Source organism: Heteronotia binoei, chromosome 1 (genome assembly GCF_032191835.1).
Source record: "Heteronotia binoei isolate CCM8104 ecotype False Entrance Well chromosome 1, APGP_CSIRO_Hbin_v1, whole genome shotgun sequence".
NCBI lineage: Eukaryota > Metazoa > Chordata > Lepidosauria > Squamata > Gekkonidae > Heteronotia > Heteronotia binoei.
Genome location: NC_083223.1, coordinates 49,708,495 through 49,723,104, shown reverse-complemented (window position 1 = coordinate 49,723,104; position 14,610 = coordinate 49,708,495). Strand labels below are relative to the sequence as shown.

The following is a 14,610-nucleotide window of genomic DNA, read 5'->3' as shown; positions in this document are numbered from 1 at the left end:
AAAATAGGTATAGAAAAAGGCCTGCATGGTTAACAAACAAAGTAATGGAAGCTGAAAAAGGCAAGAAGGATTCCTTTAAGTAGTGGAAAGCTAGTCTCAGTGAGATTAATAAAAGGGAACACAGGCTGTGGCAAAAAAAATGCAAGTCTGTGAACAGGCAGGCAAAAGGGGAATGTGAAGAGCATATTGCAAAAAAAAAAAAGAAAACCCATAACAATAAAAAAAAATTTCAAATACATTAGAAGTAGGAAACCAGCCAGGGAGACAGTGGAGCCCTTGGATGACCAAGGGGTACAGGCAGGGGTCATTTTGTAGAAAAATAGGTGGTGGAGCTCATCCAGGGATTGTTATGCAGCTGCACATAGTATTCAATGGACGAGGAGGTGGAACTCTCAGAAAGGTTCAGGAGCTCTGCCCCTGTGAGCTCCCACTGAATCTGAGGCCTGGGTAAAGGGAATGTTGAAGGATGATAGCAAAATGGCTGAGAAGCTGAATGCATTTTTTTGCCTCGGTTTTTGCTGTGGAAGATGAGAAGCGCTTGCCTGCTCCAGAACCACTAAATTCAGGAGGGGTGTTGAAAGACCTGAGTCAGATTGAGGTGATGAGAGGAGGTCCTATGACTGATAGACAATTAAAAAACTGATAAATCACCAGGCCTGGTTGGCATACATCCAAAAGTTCTGAAAGAACTCAAATGTGAACTTGTGGATCTCCTGACAAAAATATGTAATCTTTCATTAAAATCTGCCTCCATTCCTGAGGACTAGAAGGTAGCTAATGTCACTCCCATCTTTAAAAAGGGTTCCAGAGGAGATCTGGAAAATTATAGGCCGATCAGTCTGACATCAATACCAGGTAAGTTGGTGGAAACCGTTATTAAAGAGAATTAGTAGGCACATTGATGAACAAAGCTATTGAGGAAGACTCAGCGTGGGTTCTGTAAAGGAAGATCTTGTCTCACTAACCTGTTAGGGTTCTTTGAGGGGGGTGAACAAACCTGTGGGCAAGGGGGACCCAATAGATGTTGTTTACCTTGGTTTCCAGAAAGCTTTTGCTAAAGTTCCTCATCAAAGGCTCCTAAGTAAGCTCAATAGTCATGGGGTAAGAGGGCAAGTCCTCTTGTGGATCAAAAACTGGCTAAGCAATAGGAAACAGAGAGTGAATATAAATGAGCAATTTTCACAGTGGACGGTTGTAAGCAGTGGGGTACCGCAGGGCTCAATACTGGGCCCATTGCTTTGGAGTTGGGAGTAATGATTTGGAGTTGGGAGTAAACATATGGAGCAGAGGTCTATCAGTGGCTGTTAGCCACAAGGTATAGATGGAATTCTCTGTCTGGGGCAAGTGATGCTCTGTATTCTTGGTGCTTGGGGAGGGGGGGCAACAGTGGGGGTCTTCTAGAGTCCTAGCCACACTGATGGCACCTGGTTTTTTGGCCACTGTGCGACAGTGTGTTGGACTGGATGGACCATTGGCCTGATCCAACATGGCTTCTCCTATGTTCTTAATCAGATTGGTGATGATGAGAAAGTCCTCTGCTTGAGAACCTATAGAGCTGCATTCAATCAAAGTAGACAAGAATGACCTTGACAAGACCACTTATCTGAATTCCTATAAGGCAGCGTCGTGTGTGTGTGTGTTGTCCGCTGAAAAAGTTAACTCTTCTCCAGTCACCCTTAAAGCAGTTTGAGAACATTGGTGAACTCACATCCTTTTCTATTGCATTTGCATTTCAGGTCGTGGGCATCTTCGCCGGTTTCGGTCTGCTGCTGTTAGTGGCTTCTCCTTTTCTTTTACTCGCTACACCGTTTGTTCTCTGCTGCAAGTGCAAGTGTAATAAAGGAGACGATGACCCTCTACCAACTTAGACGGCTGAAGATGGAACTGGTTCTTTGCAGTATGTTTCCTACCCCTTCTTGCACTTAACATTGAGTTTAGCCTTACTTGACCCAATTCTGACTTCAAGCAAGACCTGAGGTGCCATGATACAGCAACCGCCATAGCTGCTTACCCTCAGTACAAAGTAGGCATCTGGCATTCCAGATGTTCCAGTGTCTTTAGGGGCTGGCATAAAATGAGCTGAACATCAGAAATGTATGCATAGGTAACACGGGTCATTTCTGGTTGGCCCTGAGGTTCCTTTGGCAGACTTGGAACTGAGTTTATCTTATCATAAAATGACACTTTTCACATATCAAGTGTATCAAACTGAGGTGTCTTACTGCTAAACGTATGTGTTTGCAGTACCACTTGCCATTTTAATATCAGTCAATTTTAGTCTTTTTACAATTAAGTTTCTGTTCTGATTGCTATTAGAAAATATCCAAACCCACCAAACACAATAATAATGGCAGCCCAGTAAGGTACTTAAAGACCATCCATCACCTTTGGCTTTTCAAAGACAACAAATTTGACTGCTCCTGCTAACGTTTTGGGGAATTTTATGAGTTATTTTGTGCGGACATACTTAAAAAAAAATTACATAGTATTGTTCCCCACCCCATTACGTTTATAACATAAGACCTGTTGTCTAATCTAGGTTGGTTTTAAAAAATGTTAGAATTAACTACTCTTTTCTGTTTTATTTTCCTGGATTTTTTTTCCCTTGCTGTTCGTTAGCTACATTCTGCATCAATAGGGCAGCCTAACTTTTGATCCAGGTATCTTTTTCTGTACATATAAGGCATTCTATTGAAACCAAAAGAGATGTTCTCCTAAATATTGTGAAGATTGAAGGCATGACCTATCTGTCTTAATGACAGATATTGATATAAGTAAATTCAGGGCACAATCCTTCCCCACTTAGGCACAACTCTGTGAACAGGGGGGACCAATCATAGGGCTCAACTTCCTTCCTCTACCCAGCTGGCCTTTGGCATGTGTGCAAACACAAACACACTAACCACTACACACAATGGGACATCTCTCAGCTATTCATGCTCTTCCCCAGTGTCCCAGTTCTCAAGTTACTTGAACCCCTGGGTAGGACTGTCTTGACAACCAGACCTTGGAGGAGGAGGGAAAGGGCTCAGTAATGGGACTCATTTTTTATTTGACATCTAGAGCACACCAAACACAGACTGGAGGGTGGGGTGGGAAGGGAGCTTTCTTGAGCCTTCTGGCTGTCTAGCCCAGCAACACTGAACTGTACTTAGAGAGGGAAGGATCGTGTTCCAGAGTACTAAATTTGTTTATAATAGTCAGCAATTGCATCCTATTAACTGAGTATGAAAACTTCTAAACTTTTTTTTGCTTCATCAAATAAAATGCCTGCAGTGATAACATGTAAAATCTGTTTAAACATTACAAATATTTAGTCCACTTTCAAAACAATTATATCTCAAGCTGTACAATACTGTGACAAGGTGTTTTTTTCTCAAAGAAATACCCATTTCCCATTTTAAAGTCTGATTGTTTTGCTGCTTTGTTGTTTCATCTGCTACATCATTCGAAGTGCTGCACTTCTCCAGAAGTCCAATGTGGAAATCAACATACTGTTGATTTAAAATCATATCTGATGCCTATTGGGGTAAAACTATGAACGACCGGGAGAAAGCATGGAGGAAATAGAAATTTTTTAGGTAGTGTGTCCCATTGCAGTGAACTAGAAGAAACTTCAGGGCGTATGTATGCAGATGTTTTGATTGGGCTGTTCCATGTTTCTAATGCACATATGATCCTTATTTTTCTCAGAGACTTAGTCCACTGACTACAGTTGCTGCTGCTGTTATTGATTGTGGGTTTTTTTTACTAAAACACACAACAGTATCCAAGCCACTGATGATTTGGATGCACCAGCAAAAGAAAGACAGCATGTCTGCTCACAGTTAGACAGGCTGCTTGCTTCTTAATGATAAACACTTTGCCCCTTTCTTGGCTTCCCCTGTGATCAGCACTACTAGCAAACTCTTTTGACAACTCTTCTTCTTTACCCTTTTAAAGAAGAGGCAGTGAGTAGACAAAGATCAGCCAGAAGCAGAGAGGCATGGGAACGTAGACATTTCTCTGGCTGCAGCAGTTTGTCCATTCTGATTGGTGTGTGCAGAAAAACCTTCAAGGGCATTCTGTCAGTTTGACAGCATCACACTTACAACAAATCTAACCCGTCTACTCCCCATAAGCAAATAGCTTTCATGGAATCCTCTTCTGTCAGATTGCAGTTTTGGGTCCTTTGTTTGGAAGAGGAATTAGTGCCACACAAAGAGAATTCCATCAGAATTTTAATGGGTACACTTTAATGGGGGAGGGAGGGGAGGGGAGAGAAGGGTAGTGCTGTACCACATTTTAAAATCACTTCCTTATTCTACATATCAGACATAACTCTGAGTTTTAAGTTTGGGGCCTTGCCTTTCAACCAGTAAATGGCCATTTGTTGGCAACTAATTTAATCATTATATGTTCTGACAGTGGCAGTATTACACTGAAATGAAAGGGTAATTAACATCTAATTTAAACTTGGAGTTCTGAAGCCTTTTTAAGACTGCTGCATACATTTGCATTTTTGGTTGAAGTTCTGATTTGTTATCAGAAGAAAATTGAATTTCAGGTCCTTTATATTTTCTGTACTGTTTCTTGCTTTGGTTACATTGCCTTAAATACTCTTTTAATGGAGAGTTATACAATTTCTTTATCAGTCGTGACCGACATCTCATTGTAAGGGCTATGAAGTTTCTCTCCCCGCTGATCCTGGACTACTCATTTCTGCCCTCACTGACATGACAAAGAAAATGTTCAGCTTCCTTGGGTGGCTGTCAGAGTGAGCTTTGAGCATCATCACACAGCAGGTCATTTTATTGAACCTTAGTTTGCCCACTTGTAAACAATTTTTTTTTTGTGTGGGGGTGTTACTGAATAACCATTCAGTCTTAGGATAATCTTTCAGTTACTTTCATCGTAAGTTCTTGTTCCATGAAAAAAAACCTATTAGACATTTTCAGATAACATGTATCCCAGAAACAGTTTGGGCCAGTTCTTGTTTTTAATACAATGGATACCCTATGGCAGTTGGCACAAATGGCTGTCTACCTTGAAGCAGAGCATCACAAATCATGCATGGGGACCTAAACAGAAAGATTTTTTAAAAAAAAACATATAATTAATTTTTTAAGAAATTTGGGGCATAAGGATAAATATGTTGTTTTTAGGGAAGCCTGAGAAATTCTCAGTATCTGAATTTCAACCAAGAATTGGAGATTGTGACTTTTAAACAAAGTCAGATATAGTACTATCAGTTTAATGATCCACCATTCTTCCATGCTTTGGTTTCCAGACTATTCAATTTGCTACGGATGTGTGGTTCATCATAGTTTTCATTCCTATCTCTCCCCCCACCCTTTGGTGGGTTTCAGGTGTACATGGCCATTCAGTTTTTTAAAATTTAAGTACTAAAAGGGATCTTGACACTAAGCTGAGATCATATTGAGACCCTTTCTGTATAGCCATTTGGTCAGTATGCAGAAAGGAACTGTGCCTTGGTAACCTGTCAGAGAAAACACTGAACCAACACTGCAGCAAATCACAGTGCACCAATTCCAGAATGTTAGAAATTTTAAAATTAGACAGGAAAGCATGTAGAAGAGAATGCAGTGGCAAGCCAACCCATAGTATAACAGTGAAATAGAAAGGGGAACATCTGTGCTGTATCAAAACTCTTCTTAGACTTACAAAGTTATCAACAGGAAGCTGCCTTTGTAATGTAATTATTGAATAATAATTAAAAAGCACCCTACAAGCTAGTTTTACAAAGCCAGATGTGATCCCTTTAAAGAACATACTGAAAATGACAAAAACAGGAGATGTTTGTTGTTGCTGCTGATGGCATTAGATATATCAAAGGCCTCCATTCATGCTTACTTTCCAATGCCCTTCAACAAAGTGAAAGCCTACTGTTTCTATTCAAAGACTAGGGGTGCTTCTTGCTTTGTTGTATATGTATCTCTTTAACAGAGTTACAGGAACATTAGGTACAGGTTATCTGCTGTATAACTGAACCTTCCTTGTTCATTTTATCATGGATATACTTTTAACCTTGTAAAGAGCAGCATGGAGGAATCATGCTTATGTACAAATGATGTATTTGACTAGTGTACAAAAAAAATCTGTTTCTGTATTTGAAATGTAACTACATTTTTGTGTCACTAACACTGTGATGTATAAAAGAGCTATTGAATGCCTTTGAATGTTGTTTTGTATTTTGAACCATATTGAAGAGTTTTATTTGTAATTTCAATAGATATTTTAAATGAATCTGTCTCCTGTGATTATTGTGTGGCTGATTTCCTACCCACCCACACACCTTTGGTATTCTGGCCAATTAAAGGGTCTGTTCCTGAGCTGATTTTTAAACACCTTTCTGGCCAGGGGAAAATCCTCCCAAATTGACATCCCAAAATAGTGCAAAGTGTGCTCCAGGCCAAACTCTGCCTATCCCTCTCATCTTTTCTAATGCAGCCAACGACCAGTTTTAAATAATGACAATATGATTAAAATAATGGTCCATTGAGGGGAAAAAATGTTCATCCCATTTTATAGCCATGACAGTGATTGGGGGGGGGGGGTGTTTTAAACTGAATTTACTAGGATAATAGCCCTGGCCATTGTTATTAGTTAACACTTCAGGTCAACGTGCACTTAGATTCATGGCATGGCTATTTTGCTGAACAATCTGAAAACTCCCAGTACTAAATGCTTCTGGATCTCTCTGAGGCTATCCTTGCTTTCCAGTAATTGAGATCAAGATGTAGTGGAGACTGAATGCATTACTTCTCTGCAAGCTCTTCAGTCTGTTTTCTGAATGCCATGGGACTGGTAAAGAAGCTGGTGGAAAGACCAACATTATTATTATTATCCCACATTTCTGCTCTCACAAAGACCACCAATGTGGCTAAGAATTTAAAAACATACATGATAACCAATACAGATTTAAACAAAAAGTTAAAATACACACCAAAACATAAAAACTGCAATTAAAACACTGGTCAGAAAGGAAGGATAACTGAGGAAATGGCAAATGAAACAAAGTTTTCTGCTGGTGGAAGACCGCAACAGAAGGTGCAGATGAATCTTTCAGGGGAGAAAGTTCAAGGGTTCTGGTGCCCCTATAGGACTTGATTGTCAGAAAGGATGCTTTCTTTTCCTCCTTAAGTTGCTGCCCTCTCCCCCAACTTAAAAGTACAATACATTTTGCTGAGAAAAATGATTTAAAAAAAATTCAGTACATATAAATAAATAAATTTGGATAAAATACTAAAAACAAGGTTATCATTTTAGTTAATACAAATCAGCAAATGTACTCCCAGCACATCCCTAAATATCCTAATACTCATTTCAGCCACCTTGTAAAATGTTTTTCCAAGTGAATATGCAGATAAAATGGGTTAACACAGACTGAGCTCCTTATGTTCCTAAAGACTGGGTCTCCCACTGACAATAACTTCCCCTCCATCTCTAGAGGGGTACATTCAGCATGAAAAGATATTGGTTCTCTATCAGAGGAGTTTCTGCAGGCTGACATTCTCCTTCCTCAGGACCCTCATTCTCTCTCACAACTGAGAAGTCACCACAGAAGCAGATGCCTCTAGCAGATCCATGAAATATTGTTTACACATGGTACTATTCTTAGTTTCTCCAAGTCAGCCAACCTCACTTCAGGAGTACAAGCTCATTGCCTGAACACCAGCCGCTCACCATACAAACTATATGGTATATCCACTACTTCTGCCTTGCAGTCATATATGCATTTATGCTATAAATTGGATTGTTTCCTCTTCCACCGCTGATTTTTTATTTTCATGACTGGTTTTGTCTTTTAATACCTCTTAAGCTAATGGTTCATTTAGAGTTATTCTGCCCTAATGAGGAAGGGAGTCTAGTGCTAGCTTTCTTGCCTTGCTGATGAACTTGCACAGTTGCTTAAATATGGCAAACCTTCATGTTGAAGCCAGTTTCAGTAATTGGGGTTTGGCTAAAATGTGCTGGTTGGCTACTAAGCTGTTTTCCTCATGGGTTTGTTTCATCACTTCTGGCCCCATGTTGCTTCAGCTTATGCCCTAATTTCCACATGTATTTTAGTTTTCTGGCTCTTTTGAGATCACTTTTACCCTATTTTTCTGGAAGAAGACAACATTGGATTTATATTCTGCCCTCCACTCAGACTCTCAGAGTGGCTCACAATCTCCTTTATCTCCCTCCCCCACAACAGACACTCTGTGAAGTGGGTGGGGCTGAGAGGACTCTCACAACAGCTGCCCTTTCAAGGACAACCTCTGCCAGAGCTATGGCTGACTCAAGGCCATTCCAGCAGCTGCAAGTGGAGGAGTAGGGAATCAAACCCAGTTCTCCCAGATAAGAGTCCGTATACTTAACCACTACACCAAACTGGCTCTCTTGATTTTAATTTGGCTTTTCCTCATGTGTAAGGTTTCTATCTGTTTTCTTTGTCCCATCCACTTCCAGCATACTTTTTAATGACTGGACTGTTGTGACTGTTAAACTACTCCCTCCCCTCAATGTCCTGAGGAGGAGTGATTTGGGTTTTTTAATAAGGCCCTAAAATGTCAGTATATCACTGTAGCGTTGTGATGATAGTTTAAACAAGTTTTTTGAATTCCCGGCTTTCTTTTCTTTCTTATTTTAAAGCAAGTTTCTAGCCGTTTCTCTCATGGGCACATAAGGAAAAAGGTATATCTCTGCCAAGGTTAGTGACTTAGACTAATTCCCCACTAGCTTTGTTGCGATCTCATGCTCCTCCTCTCCGCGGGTTTCCGTCCAATTTCGCACAAGCTGCCCCTGGGCTGCAACTCACTCCGCCTCTTTCATGTGGCAAGTAGAAACCGGTTTTTAAAGAATCTTGTTTGCTGCATGAAAAAGGGGGAGTGAGTTGCAGCCCCAGGGCAGCTTGTGCAAAATCGGATGGAAGCCCCGCAGAGAAGAGGAGCGCGAGACTGGGACAAGGCTAGTGGGGAATCGGTCTTTTTAAAATGAAATCTAGGAATTCAGAGAACCTGCTTTAACTAGCATTACAACTACAAAGATATATTGATATTTAGGGCCTTTTAAAAAACATAAGTGGGGTGCGCTGATGCCACTGATGATGACAGCACCCTCCCTTGAAAATCCTCAGTACTTAGGCCTCATGAGGAAGAAAATACACTGACTCCAAAACTGTAAAAATGTAGAGGGAGGGCAGACATGCAGAAGAATCCTACCCAAACTGATTCCAGTGCTTGTGGATAGAAACTCAGGAGTAATTCAAGCATGCAGAAAAGATCTAACATAGTTCTCTTCAGGTATTCTTGGTCTGTCTGTCTTCTTTTTCACTAGTGAAAAGCAAGTTCCTTTTCACTGGTACTTTTTTACCCAGTAAAAATTATGCCCTCTCAATCATTTCTGCTGCTCAGGCTCCTTTTGGTTTTTTTTTTTTTTAAAAACCCTTCCTTATACATTTTTTTTCCAAAAAATAAACATAAAAGCAGTATTTTCTTCCTTAAGAAAAGAATGCCATTTTGAAAAAAACTATATTGTGAGATCTTGGCAGCTATTTTAGGCAAACCAACATTGCCAGAGATTCTAACCCTTGGTTAGTATGGGGAGCAGGGAGTAACAGATTGAAAAGATAAGAGAGCCCAGGTGACATGGCTACCATGGGACACAAACGACCTTGTCACCCTTTCAGTGGCAAAATTTATAGGAGCAGTAATTAAATACCAGGGAAATAACATTAAGACCGTTTTCGCACACAGCTTACCACGCAGTCACAATCCTGTTCCCTCCGCAGCGTCTGGTCGGATTTCCCACCATTTGCGCCGAAGTTACAGGAAGTGCCGCAGCTTTTGCATAGCAAATGTAAACTGCTAAAACCCAGTTTATGTTTGCTACGCAAAAGCCGACCGGAAGCTGTGGAGGGAACAGGATTGTGACTGCGTGGTAAGCTGTGTGCGAAAACGGTATACATTAGGCCTTTTCTATTGTAATTTTTATTTTAATTTCTGCTTAAGGCAATAGCTGCATGAGCAGAGATAGATAGATAGATAGATAGATAGATAGATAGATAGATAGATAGATAGATAGATAGATAGATAGATAGACAGACAGACAGACAGACAGACAGACAGACAGACAGACAGACAGACAGACAGACAGACAGACAGACAGACACAAGAAGAGAATAAGAAAGGGAATACTGTGGAAGGGGAGGAACAAAAAAGCTGAAGATGGAGCATGAAAGATGAGGCTGCCATGAGGGAGGGAAAGGTGAAGATGAGGAGGGAAGACATGAGGAAAAGGCTGCAGGTATTGCTGAAGAAGGGGATTGACAATTGTAATTGGAACATAACTCTGAGATACACAACTAACTCATTGGGCACCGGAGAGGGGTTGAGCTATTTCTTTATTTAAACATATCCTGCATTTCCTCTTGGTTCGGGGCAGCTTACATAGGCTTCCCAATCCCCAGGTCCCAGTGGGGGATCCTCCAGTTTTACAGGCTTTCCCCATCCCCAGCCAGCTGACCATGTACCTCTAGAGCTCTGGCAGGTTTAGAAACCTGCAAACAGATCTGTTTTTAAAATGTGTGCCTTTAAAGCTGAGCAGGAAACAGGAAGCGCTTCATGTGGAAGGGTCAGCATCAGTTTTGTCAGAGCACAGACCCTCCGTTTGTTTTGCTTTCGTTTTCAGAGCAAGTAAAGTTGTGGAGGAACCAGACCCAGTAAGTGTGTGTGAGGGGGGGGGGGGGAGAGGGAGGGGACAGGGGATTCCCCGGCTTGGAGGCCCTCTGCCTGCTTTAGAAAGAGGGGGGAGGGAAATTCCATAGGGAATAATAGGGAATTGATCCGTGGGTATCTGGGGCTCTGGAGGGGAATGTTCTTTGAGGTAGAGGCACCAAATTTGCAGCATAGCATCTGATGCCTCTCCTCAAAATACCCTCCAAGTTTCAAATGTTGGGCCGGGGGGCCAATTCTATGAGCCCCCAAAGAAGGTACCCCTATCCTTCATTATTTCTAATGGAGGGAAGGCATTGAAAAGGTGTGCAGTCCTTTTCAATGTGATGGCCAGAACTCCCTTTGGAGTTCAATTGTACTTGTTCCAACCTTGCTCATGACTTCACCCACAATGTCTCCTGGCCCCACCCCCAAAATCTCCTGGCTCCACCTCTAAAGTCCCCAGCTATTTCTTGAATTGGACTTGGCAACCCTAAGCTTACACCATAGGGCTGCCAAGTTCCTGGGCTGGGTGGGGGTTCTCCTGCTTTGGAGATTCCCAGCCCACTAGCCTAATGTGGGCTGGGGGATCCTCCCCCAACATCGCCAGCATGATGACATCACTCAGAACTTTTCCCCAGACACTCTAGCAATTTGGGAGGAAAACTCTATGGTACCATAGAGTTATGTTATGTTGTGTATCCTAGCCAGAGGCCGTGGGAGACTTGGCAACCCTAATACACCAATAATTAAAATTTCTTCAGCTAAAAGCAAAGATAACAGGCCTCAGATCACTTCCCCCTCCCCCTTCACAAGATGCCTGCCATTCAAACCCCCTCAAATGGCCTGGCAAACAGGCAGGCCTTGCAGTGTCCCCTGAAAATTTCCAAGGTGGGGCCTCCTTTACATCCTCAAGGAATCCATTCTACACAACCAGAGCCATCATGGAAAAGGCTCAGGCTCTGTTTGATGTCAGATGGGCCATCATAAGTGGCCAAATAGCCATCAGATGGTTGCCTAATGACCATAGTTGATCCACAGGACTTATTATTGAGAAGAGGGAAAGTAAAATTGGAGGAGTTACCAAGAAGGGCAATAGGTGAGGAAAGAAGCAGAATGATAAAGACACAAGCCTGGTGTCAGTACCTTGCAGAGAGGAATTCACATGAGCTAAGAGGCATTTCATTTCTTTATATGTTAAAAAAGGCCCTGCTTCAGAAGGAATTTTTGCTCAGGTTAGACTGGCTTTTTACCAACTGTCGATCCCCTCCCCCACTGGTTAGGAAGTGGATGTAAATGGGCTGGAGGTGCACACTGCTTTCTTTTTTGTCACACACGCACACCCACACCCATTAACCAAGCCAGGACTCATAATTTTTTTCTTCAGCTGGGTCTGGTGGGAGAAACAGGTGTTTCCAGATACTCCCTTCTAAGCCGTGGAGACTTGTGAACAAAAATTCTACTTTGTGAGCTACTGGCATGAAAGCTGTGAGCTACTACATAAATTAGTTTGCTCTGGGACCATTTTTCCTACACTAAGACAAAAATGTGTGAGCTGGAGGTTAAAAAACTGTGAGCTAGCATACACTAACTCAGCTTAGAGGGAACAGTTTACAATGCACTGTAACAAAAGGAATAAAATATAACCAAAATGCAGAAATGCTTTCATTTTTTTTTAAGCTAGGTAAACAAAATTGTTGACCCACTACCCTCAATACAGGTCTCCAATCATGTATTGGGGCCTGCCAGATATTTTATGCCCTCTGCCACCATGGCAGCTCTAGGAAGACAAACTGAGAGCCAGTTTGATGTAGCGGTTAAGTGCGTGAACTCTTATCTGGGAGAATCGTGTTTGATTCCCCACTCCTTCACATGCACCTGCTGATGTGACCTTGAGTCAGTCACTAGCTCTCACAGAGCTGTTCCTCTCAAGAGCAGTTTCTGTTAGAGTTCTGTCAGTTCCACCTACCTCACAGGGTGTCTGTTTGTGGGAAGGAGAAGGGAAAGGAGATTGTAAACTGCTCTCAGACTCCTTTGGGTAGTAAAGGGTAGTATAAACTCCATATCTTCTTTAAATGGGGCTTATCCAAGCTGCAGAGATCTTCATAAACAGTTTCTGGGCTGAATTTGGTATGGTGCGCCAAAAGTTGTGGCTGGCAGATCTGGGTTTAACTCAATGGATGCAGCAATCTATGAGGCTTTCTTGATGTTTGGAAAATAAAACATATTCTTTTTTTAGAATATTGCTTTGAATAATTTGTGGTCAGTAAACATATTTATGATGCTTAAAAAAAGTGTGCAATGTTATTGCAGGGATTACACTGTTCCTTTATTCCAGAAACAATAATACCATTTATTGGGACCACCCAAAATATCATAAAGCAGAGATCATACTATCTCATGGTCCAGAATGCTCTATTAGGTCAGGGGGGTGGGGGTGAGGGAAGGGAGAAACATCATAGGGGACATTTTGGAGAACCCCAGATCTACAACTTGTAGGCCCTGTTCACACCATGTTGAGTCTGTGTTAAACTGACCTGGTTCTGTTCCGAATATCTTTGTTCCAGATAATCTTCTTCGTGGTCTCTGTGCATCACACTGATGGGATTAAGGCGCCTGCGCCGATCACGATCGGTAACTTCAAAAGCTGCGGATTTCCGCGCCCCAGGCCCGGTGCGCATGCGCACAGCCCCCACTGCGCATGCTCACCGAGCCCGGAGCGGACATCCCGCCAGTTCTCTTCTGACCGCCGCTCGGATCAGTCGATCTTTTCGCTACGGTCGGTATTTTCTCCTATATCTATACGTAGACTGTGGATTTCCAGAGGTTTTTCTTATTTTCTTTCTTATTTTAGTTTATTATTTTCGTTTTAAGAGGAGGGAACGAAATTTGGATTCTCCTCTCCAGTTCCCGTTTTTTTTTTTTCCTCGCCTTCCCCCCCCCCCTCATCCTTTCCCGCCACGCATGGAAAGGCGCTGGGGATTTTTCCGGAGGTGCACGAGGTGTGGCAGCAAGATAGCCCCTCCAGACGGACACTCCCTCTGCCTACTCTGCCTTGGGGAGTCCCATATTCCTGACTCTTGCATACATTGCTCGAGATTTTCAAAACAAACCAGAAAAAATCGCGCAGCCCGGCTGGCCGCCGCATTAATGGAGAGGGCACTTTCACCGAAGATGTCGACCGCTTCAAAACCGTCGGCATCCGAGTCGGTCGGTACCGACAGGGCCCTTACCGACGCCGATCGCCCCAGCAAGAAAGCGGGCTCGGCACCGAAGTCGGACTCCTCTACGCCCGCAAAACGGCCTAGAGAGGAGAAGGTCGCCCACACCGAAACAAAGAAAAAGAAGGCAGACAAACCCAAACCCAGTGGGCATTCTGCTTCTTCCGCCCCGACATCGCCATCAGTACAGGCGATCGGGAAGGTTCCACCGCTTAGGCTATTCGCCTCGCCTAGCCATCGTCACAGCTCACCGACACTCTCAGCCATGTCGACGCAGATAGCGATTTCATCGGACTCCGACATCGAACTCGCCCAACGCTCGGGAACGGAACAGAGTCCTACGGACGAGCACCGCCCTCGAACCCCATCCCCGCAACCTAAGAGAGATGACCGTGTTACTCCCCCAAGGGGTCGGTCGCGGAGCCCACGCAGACCTCTCACCCCCCGCCATCGCTCCCGAAGCAGACGTCGGGACCGATCACATAGCCGCTCCAGGAGCCCTAGACGTCGGCACCGATCACGTGAGTCGACCAAGGCCAGATCGCCGGTCGATCGTTCACCGAGATCGAAGCCCAGAGACATTTCACCACTCCGGAAGCCACCACCCCCGATACCATGGGACCAGAGACAGTGGCAATACTTATACGGCTCTTACCAGATGCCTTCAGTTTTTCCTTGGTTGCCCCCCAGAC

At 43.0% G+C, this 14,610-nt stretch overlaps 1 protein-coding gene across 1 annotated transcript in view; it reads left to right on the top strand.

The window, feature by feature from the left end:
• The window catches only part of RNF144A (ring finger protein 144A), a 35,680-nt gene extending 32,275 nt beyond the window's left edge, over window positions 1–3,405 (top strand). The window contains exon 7 of the mRNA XM_060234271.1: window positions 1,737–3,405. Coding sequence (XP_060090254.1) covers window positions 1,737–1,868 — 132 coding nt within the window. The 3' untranslated portion in view covers window positions 1,869–3,405. The remainder of the gene's footprint in view (window positions 1–1,736) is intronic.
• The last annotated feature ends 11,205 nt before the right edge of the window (window positions 3,406–14,610 follow it).